Genomic DNA, 9,736 nt, shown 5'->3' on the forward strand with positions numbered 1-9,736 from the left:
GGAATTTAGTGTTTTGTAAATATATGAATTCATTTCATGTTAGTTTTATCATCCCGGTTCGTTCACACACAAAAAAAAACAGTGATGGCTTGGACTATTAGGTATATGGGTGAAATGAAATGTTCTTGAATGAATAGTTTATTGATCCCCAAAGATAAATTTCTGTGTTACAGTAGCAGTTGAGCTACTCCAACAGGTGGCTGTCTTCCACCACCATCTTAGAGGGAAGAAGGGAGAACAAGGGGAAAGGACAGGGAAAAGAGCCACTTCCAAACGATGCTCCTGTAGGGGGGCACAGTTTGGGATTAGAAAAAAAACACCTCAGCACATAGCACCATAAAACATGGCAACAGCACATGAGGTGTGTGTGTGTGTGTGTGTGTGTGTGTGTGTGTGTGTGTGTGTGTGTGTGTGTGTGTGTGTGTGTGTGTGTGTGTGTGTGTGTGTGTGTGTGTGTGTGTGTGTGTCAAACAAGGGTGCTCACAATGCCCTCTCCTTCCCCTCCAGCGAGGGGAAGGTGAGGGGTGGGAGCCAAGAAGGTGTGAGCCAGCGGACTACAATTTCCATGCAGCCCCCTCTCTGACGAAGACAATGACAACTGAAGACAACCGAGATTCCAAGTTGGCATCCATCCTTAACAAACGTTCGTCCTGTCTAAGACTCAAATGATAAGCCAGAACTGTCAAAGTGTTGCCAGCCATCCCCATTCCTTCAAATATGACTGGCAGCTTCTCAAGTCTTGCAAGCTTCTCCACCATTTGCAATAAATCAGGAGACCGCCAGCTCAAAACAATAGCATCACTGTGATCATGAATCCAATTGTGCAGATATCTTTAGCACCCTCCACAAAAGGATCGACAGGCACACGCTCCTCCACTGCCCCCAGGAGTCTATCATGTATCCGACTATAATCGTTCCATCGGGGTATGAGGGCTCAATTTTACCCCGTCTTCTCATCGAGAAAATTTGGTCGATTACATAGACTGGACAGGACAAAAAGTAGAAAGCAGATGAGATAAAGGCAGGGAGGGAGAGAGAAGAGAAGCATCCGCCTTCGTTGAGAGACAAAGATTTCCTTTCCGTTTTTTTTCCATTGGACTATGGATTGAGCATCATGTTTTTTTATGTGGTCTCCTGATGGATGGATGGATGGATGGATGGATGGATGGATGGATGGATGGATGGATGGATAGATAGATAGATAGATAGATAGATAGATAGATAGATAGATGGATGGATGGATGGATGGATGGATGGATGGATGGATGGATGGATGGATGGATGGATGGATGGATGGATGGATGGATGGATGGATGGATGGATGGATGGATGGATAGATAGATAGATAGATAGATAGATAGATAGATAGATAGATAGATAGATAGATAGATAGATAGATAGATAGATAGATAGATAGATAGATAGATAGATAGATAGATAGATAGATAGATAGATAGATAGATAGATGATACTAAAATAAATACACCAAATCCATTCAGGTTTATATTGTGGGGCCTCACCATAAGTGTAGCTTATTGGAATTTTATGGCTGCTAAATGTGCCAACTCTTTAAGCCGAGACTTCCATAGATGGGTGATCATCAATCCAACCCATCTTGTCTTTATGTTGCACTTGAAGGACATGTTTAGAAGCTATCATGACGTGGGAGCAGGCGGCATGATGGAGCAGTGATTAGCTCCCACAGTCTGAAAATAGGCAGAAGGTTAATTGGAAAAATTGCCCAGATGAGTGAAAGTTGTTGAAAGTTGTCTTAATATGTGGCCCTGCAATTGACTGGCAGGGTGTATCCTGCCTCTTGCCCAATGATAGCTGGGCTAGGTTCCGGTATGCCCGGGACCCCAACTGCAGAATAAGTGGTAGATAATGTATTGATGGATGACAAGGGGGCACAAAGCCTATTGGATAAAAGATAGAGGATACATTTGAGATAACCCCCCTCCTTTTCAGTGGTTTTTACAAAGCATACAACCCTGAATTGGAATTCAACTGACTCAATTCACCCCTAAATTCCCAATTCTCTCTTGGTCCTTGGTTTGGTCATGTTATTCAGGTGACATCACAGCAATGACTGTCTTGTTTGATACAAACTTGTGCAGTCGAAAAATGCTTGTTTTGCACAATGCTCTCTGCTCTTCCACCAGATGTATGGCTTCAGCTGATGAATTAAAGCAATCATCAATGTAAAAAAGGTTCCTCTGGATGAAGATAATGGACTTGCTAGAGGATGAAACTGCCTCACACCGTGATGGACCCTGTTTTGATTCCCCCAAAGCATGTTTGCATGTTTGGTCCATGTGGGTTTCCTCTGGTTTTCTTCCCACAGTTCAAAAACATTCAGAAGGTTTATTGGGAAAATCGCCTCAGTGAAGGTTTGTTGGCCTCTTTATTTGGCCCTATGAAAAAAAAAATGAATCAGCCAACAGCTTTTTGGTCAAGATTAATTTGTTTTTGCATTTTTTTTCTGAATTACTTTTTTTTTGTTTCTTGTTTATCTAGGTTTAAATCATAGGTGCATGTATTGTAATTTATTTATGTAAGTATTTGATTCAACAAGTTGAAATAACAGAAACAAAATAATAAAGAGCTAACTAAACTCTAAAGAGCTAAACAAGTGATCTGTACTTTCTTTTTTGTCGGAGATAGCCTTTGTATTTGAAGGAAGTGGAAGCTCACAGTTGCCTTTTTCCTTCTGCCTTATACCGTTTATCACTTTAGAGAGATTGATCTTAAGAAAGTACATTATTGTCTGCTGTAACAAAGGTTAGTTATCTTGGAAAGGGTATTTATTGATTGTACATGTTTCTCTCATCCATTATGTCCTTCTCAGTCACACCATGAAAACTGCATTTAAGCAGTGCAGAAATCAATACATCTACAATTCAAATTGGCATAATGCAACTAGCTGTGGGTATTTGCACTTCTGTAACTACAAGGCAGGTGAATTACTCTGACAGCCGTTCATGTTAAATACACCAAACACAGGTCAATGACTGAATCAGGGATACTGTGGAGAAGCTCAGGTTTGCAATAGGCAATTATAGTTGAGGATTTTTGGTCAGGATAATGCTCTTTAATAGGGTGCTCCTACTCAACAAGTAGGAGAACTTCGGGATTCGGAAATACAGAACGGGTTAATCCATTACAGTAATACGGTAGCGTTTTAGTCAGAGGAGCACCTGTGTGACGGTAAAGCGTCTATTTAATGAGCAATAGCTGATGTTGACCACAGCCACGCCACACAAGCTGCAATACCTAACTGCTCCAACAAAAGTCCAGGTAAAAAAAAAAAAATTCATTACACCCCAAACCACACTCACAAAATTCCCAGCAACCCCAGAATCACACAGACAACAAGCATCAACATAAACCCTGACATTTGTGACTCGCCACAATACTAACATGAGACACCTACACAACTAATTAGGCTTAATAGCGAGAGGCTATAGGAGGCTCACAAAGCTCTGACTGTTATAGCACCAAAAGTGGTAAGGTTCCTCTGGCCAGTCTCCCCACAACACGTTACAGTACTTTATTGGGTGCTATCTACCTCATTTAATTCTAACTCAACATTTGACAATATAATTGAAACATAACAAAGACATTATTGAAAAATCTGTTACACACACACACAACTAAAAATACCCACATAAAATCATTTTTGGCCAATCACATTCCGGAACAGTCTCTGGGATGATGCAGTAATATACTTGTGCACTACAGTGATGCACAGATGAGGTTTGACAGGAATCATAATGGACGCTGTTGTTTGCAAATGAAGTTGTCATCCGTCGCGAGAGCAGGGAGCAGGTGGAGGAAAACCTCAAGAAGTGAAGGAATGCTCTGGAAAGGGGAGGACTGGAAAATGTGTGTGAATGAAAGGGACCCTAGTCAAAAGGTAAGGTTACAAGGAGTAGAGACACAGATGGCCAATTTTGAGTATCTCAGGTCAATGGTCAAGAGCAATGGAGGGTATTGAAATCAGTTTAAGAAACAAGGAAACAATTGGGAAAAGGCGTAGGATGTATGGGTGGGTGGATCGATCCAATTATCGATATTATCAATACCAAACAAGTACTTGGATCGGATCGATACTAATGTCCTGGGATCGATACTTCGCTCCTCCACCAATTTCCTCAAAGCGTTGCTTCTCTGCGCAAATAGCGCACCCCCTTTTCTCTCTAGCCCAGCGCCAACTGCGACTCTCTGAGTCTTTGCCAACATTTCCCTGTCTGAGCAAGACTGCAGAGGGGCTGAAAGTGGGCCTGAGTCACTCACTCAGGCAAAGAAACAGCTGGGACGAATGGCAACATCAGAACTTGCAGAAAGAATTTTCTCAAAAGCAGGACAGTTAGTGACTAAGAGAAGAAGTGCAATAAAAGGGAAAAATGTAAACATGTTATTGTACCTGAACAAAAACCTGTAAATCCGTTGTCACTATGGCAACAGAGCCAAAAGGGATTCTTCCTTGGAGCAGAGAGCCAAAGGCTGGGAATGAGAGCCAAATATGTTTACTCTTAATTTGCACCACTGACTTTATTTTCTAAATATTGTGCAATGGAAGGTATTTTGGTTCTCTTGTTGAAATTGTTAAACAGTATTGGTATTTTCGTTACATTGCTGCTTTTTTTGGTTTGACTCTTGACTTTTGTTATGAAACAGTTGTAGTAGTAGAAGTATTTCATTTTTTTTCTACTGTTAAAGGTTTTTACATTGTTTCGATTACACTATTTGCACTACTGACTTTATTTTCAAATATTGTGCAATGGGAAGTATTTTAGTTGTCATGTTGACATTGTTATATTTGTATTTTCGTCACATTGCTGCTATTTTTGGTTTGACTTGACTTTTGTTCTGAGACAGTTGCCTGAAACAGTAGAATTGTTTTAATTTTTTATACTGTTAAAGTTTGCACTGTAGTTTTTTCATAAAAAATAAAACATTTTCATTGCCTAAAATCTTTGTGCTGTGCTTATCATAATTATAATAAACTAACTCAAGGGGAGGGCGGTCAATTATTCAATGATCATGACGTTTCCAAGCAAAAAGTAACTGTATCGTATCGGTATCGGCCGATACTACCCTGTATTTACTTGGTATTGGATCGATACCTAAATTCTCAGTATCGCCCACCCCTAGTAGGATGTGGTTTGTGATAACAGTGTCATATGATTCATAGAAGTAATGTTTGGCAGTTTTACGACAGTGACGTTTTACATTTTACGGAACCTGTTTGAAGATACACTCCGCTGATGTTGCATATCAATCGGTGTGCGTCGAAAGCCGATAATAATCAAAGTTAGAGAGAAGCCTTTTCTCAACAATCCTACACAGCGTATCAGCGGGAAATTATAGGAAAGGTGTCCAAGACAGTGTTGAGACAAGTGATGTATTGTACTATTGCACCTTTCAATTCCCTGTCACATGTTCGAACCGCGGATTGAATCTATGATTCCGCGTTCGATATGTTACGCATGCGCACAGCTTCTTCCTCCTCTGCTGGCTTCTCCGCCATGGCACCTATTGTAAGTGCAATCGCGTGTCAATAACTCTTTCCAAACTGTATATTATCTTGAGTGAAAACCACAAAAACGAGTTGTATGATTGGACAGTAAGCTCTATACGGTCGTGCTTAATATTGTGGGTTGGGGTTCATAGTTTAAGTGTTTCTTTGATAACATATGCATCTAAATTTCATGGCCTACGAGTTCTACTTGATACCGTTAGCATGCTATACCTTACCACGTTTTGAACCCGGCCAGCCTCCAATGTAGTCTGCATAAGACATGCGTTAATCGGTGTAATAATGGAAATAGAAATATGGGACTATGTTACCCAATAATTGTTTGCAGTTCTTATGGAGAATATCATCTAAACCTGCACTTAAGCTGTTGGTCAATTAGCTATACGTGGTGTTTGTCTCGGTAATACAGCGAGCGGTATGATAATGAGATTCGGATGGTTTGATAAACCGTAACATATCCCGGATTTAGTAATTTAAGTAGGATTCAGAGGCCCGACCGTGAACAGACATAAGTTACGGGCTAATTACGAAATCACAACATTATGTTGTCCTTCTCTCCTCCTACGCAGGGGAAATCACAGTCTGGAGACTCGATTCCAGGCTGTGTTCTGTTGTTAACATGGACTTGCTGTGTTAGATGTTCTCAATATGTGGAGGTCATGCCCATGTCTGTCGCAGCAGAAAAAGCAGAACAGCTGCAAAGGTGGTAAGAAGAAGAAGCAGGTCCTGAAGTTCACTCTGGACTGCACCCACCCTGTTGAAGATGGCATAATGGACGCAGCCAACTTCGTACGTTTGACAATATCTGTGTGTTTGACTAGCCTTAATAGACTATATGATGCCTAGCATCATAGACTTGACATGTTTTCCCCCTTCTTTAAGTCAGTATCTCAACAGAAAATAAAGCCGAGTACATTTAGCCGGTTAGAAAATTGTTTATCATTGCTTATCCGTCAAACGCAATAAGATTCATTGTGTAATGTAAAGTCCACCCCAAACAGCTGATCTCACATCAGACTTTGGTTGTTGCATGCCTCTCATCCGATGACAGCTGGGATAGGCTCCAGCATCCCCCACAACCCTGAGTACAGGATAAGCGGTAGAAGATGGATGAGTCGATATTAGACAGACATGAATGTGAACATTTGTGAAAGGTATATGGTCAGTCTAAAAGTGCGCCATTGTCATCCACCAAGTCAATTACTATGAACAATTCTGTACTAAACACAGCTTTAACCCTCCCATATTAGAGTTCATAAAGTTACGTAACACACTACCTCGACAATTTGTATTCCTGACCAAAAATATAATGACTCACCAAACCATACAACCCCAGTTACTCTCACCTTCACTCCAGGAAATCTCAATTCTGGATAGAAAATGCAGCAACTCCTTTATTAGGAAATGCTTTACAGAAAATGTATTCCCTGGGCGTCAAAACAAAAATAATATTTTAATTGAATTTTATAATCCTTAAAACTTATGGAAAAATCCAAAAACCAAAAAATATACAGTTTGATGTCTGAGATTTCTTGTGATCCACCAAGTTAAATATATGTTATATTCCCCTTGGAAAAAAAAAAAGAATGAATATTGGTGATCACAAATTCAGCACATAGCTCCACATCTCACTGTCTATTCATTGACCTCAGAGTAAATTGACATCTTGCCCATTAAAAATGACCGTACTTTTAAAGCCCCTTGTTACATGATTCAGTAGACTAACATTCCCAAATATGTTTGAATGTTTGCAAGAATCGTATCACTTTTTGCAAATATCATAATGAATCATGTGAATTGCTGTTGTGATTTATCATAAATTGTGGAATCAAATACGCTTACAGATAGGTTGCAAAACCCCGACTCTCATTCGGAAGGCTGCTGAAGGCCTAACCCCTGCTGCTTCCATGGCAACCACCCCCCAAGTGGTTGCATTTTCCCTTTGTCCCTTTTTTACCTTTGTAAAAGATAATTGGCATGTAGTGTCAAACAATAATGTATTTGATTACAGGAGCAATTCCTTCAGGAGCGCATCAAGGTTAATGGGAAAGCTGGAAACCTAGGTGGTGGTGTGGTTTCCATTGAGAGGAGCAAGAGTAAGATCACAGTGGCCTCTGAGGTGCCCTTCTCTAAAAGGTGAGAACTAACTTAGGGTGGAACAAACTGCATATCTTGCTAATTTGCCAGAGGGTTATCTCTTAAAACACTGATTGGTAGAAACTGTTTTTTTTTAAATACAATTTTTTTGAATACAGAAAATTTCAACTTGCTTTATTGGCTCCCAGCACTAGATATTCTATCATTGTTTTAATTTGGTCCATACTGTTCTGAGCCCCAGCTATTAACAGGTTTTAATTTTCATTCATAGATTGTCATTTGGTTACAGCTGCAATTCTTTATCAACTGTATCTCATAGTAATGTAATCTTTTGTGTAAGGAAATTTACAGATGCCTTGTTATAGGTTTCTTACACACATAACATTAAAAAACTGAAATTATTACATTTTTAATGCAGTATTATTTCACTATTGCTAATAATGCTTAACTACATACGGTCTTTGTTGTATCCTTGTGTTTCTCATCTTCAGAGTGATTGGAAAATTTAGAATAGCTGATTGTTGAAGAAAGTTACATTACTGAGTTGCAGTCATACTTAAAATTTTCCAGTCATGCTTAAAATGCACCATAGCACTAATACAGCATTGGGCAAGTTACAAATTACCTTTTATTTGCATCAGATAATGGACTTATCTCTGTACTTAGCCTCTTAGATCTCATTCCAGCCTTCAATTCACATGGTCATCAAATCTTATTAAAGACCTAGAATTTTTGATGGCATTAGAGGAAGTGCACTAGACTGGATTAAGCCCAATCTTATCACAGAGGTCTCAATTTGGTCATGTATACTAAGGCTCTTCTGCATGCATTAAACTAAGCTATGGAGCTCTGCAAAGTTCTGTGCTTGGACCATGTACCTACGCATCCTCTTGTTTGTATTGTCAGAGAGCACTTTTGTGGAGACTTCATTTCTATGCAGATGACACAATGGGCTGTTCTTAAAGACTCAGGTCATTCAGAATGTTGCTACGTATGTTCTATAATTTCTCCAGTATTGGCTTTTTTACACTGGCTCTTACAATTCAAGCTGGAATTTAATGCCCTTCTCCTTGCCCATAAACCCTAAATGGCCAGGCACCGTAATGGCTCCAAGAACTCTGAGGCCCTATTAGCATGTCAGTTCTTTACACTCCGAGGAATTAGGGTTACTTGTATGTAGGGCTCTTTAGTCTCTAAGAGCATAAAGGGAGCCATAGCAATTATTTACCAAGCTCCCTTCTGTGGAACCTTCTCTCAGTCTCAATCCCGGGTGGACACCCTCTTTTTGTGAAAGCTTAAAGTTAGCATTTGGCTAGCTCCTTAACTTCTTCCCAGTTAAAAGCAGTTTTCCTTGCCAGTGTTACCAAAATGTGAGGTTTCTGTAAATAGTATTCAAAGATTGTGAACTAGACTTTGCATGTAAACTTGTCATGAGACAACTGTTAGTATTTTGCACTTCCTGTTCACTATTGTCAGGGGCATTAAATGATGTGCATGTGTCGCAGGTACCTGAAGTATCTGACCAAGAAGTATCTGAAAAAGAACAACCTTCGTGACTGGTTGCGTGTTGTGGCCAATACAAAGGAGAGCTATGAGCTCCGTTACTTCCAGATCAACCAGGATGAAGAGGAGGAGGAGGATGAAGATTAACTTTGCAGTCTAATTTTGTACATTGAAATAAATGTTTACACTCATTGGTGTTTTTTTGTCTTAACCATTTCTTGCTCACACTGTATCAGGGAATTAGGTTAACACAATACCAAATTAAAATGTCTTAAAATCACCACACTTTAAGCAAGATTAACTTTAGAAATTAAGTTTGATTTAAATCCATGTAGTTACAGAAATACTTGGAACTTCAAGATTATAAGGTTTTTCACTTTACAAAAATATTTTTCAATACTTCATTCATTGACTTAAACCTAAGGACCCTGGCCTACTTCATATATTGCTTCTTGTTGAGTACATGTAGAAGTACGTCTCAAAAAAATTAGAACATCATAAATAGTTGGGTAATTTTGTAGCAATCGTTTCAGAAATTGAGATCCCTATATTTTATAGATTCATTACACAGTGAAATATTCCAAGCCTTTTTTT

General features: G+C 39.5%; 1 protein-coding gene across 3 annotated transcripts; it reads left to right on the top strand.

Annotated features, from left to right (window-relative positions):
• The first annotated feature begins 5,357 nt into the window (after nucleotides 1–5,357).
• On the top strand, nucleotides 5,358–9,333 carry LOC147214118 (large ribosomal subunit protein eL22). Of its 3 annotated transcripts, none has more exons than XM_086141856.1 (4): nucleotides 5,358–5,543; nucleotides 6,221–6,331; nucleotides 7,554–7,678; nucleotides 9,145–9,333. In XM_086141856.1, the coding sequence occupies exons 1-4, from the start codon at nucleotides 5,484–5,486 to the stop codon at nucleotides 9,287–9,289; spliced, it is 441 nt and encodes a 146-aa protein (XP_085997982.1). In that variant the 5' UTR covers nucleotides 5,358–5,483; the 3' UTR covers nucleotides 9,290–9,333. The 3 variants fall into 3 exon arrangements, with proteins under 3 accessions (XP_085997982.1, XP_085997984.1, XP_085997985.1); XM_086141858.1 differs by having other exon boundaries at nucleotides 5,361–5,543; nucleotides 6,224–6,331; XM_086141859.1 differs by having other exon boundaries at nucleotides 5,434–5,543; nucleotides 6,112–6,331.
• Nucleotides 9,334–9,736: the final 403 nt, after the last annotated feature.

Source organism: Fistularia commersonii, chromosome 34 (genome assembly GCF_037954325.1).
Source record: "Fistularia commersonii isolate RoL2024-O1a breed Wild chromosome 34, RoL_Fcom_v1.0, whole genome shotgun sequence".
NCBI lineage: Eukaryota > Metazoa > Chordata > Actinopteri > Syngnathiformes > Fistulariidae > Fistularia > Fistularia commersonii.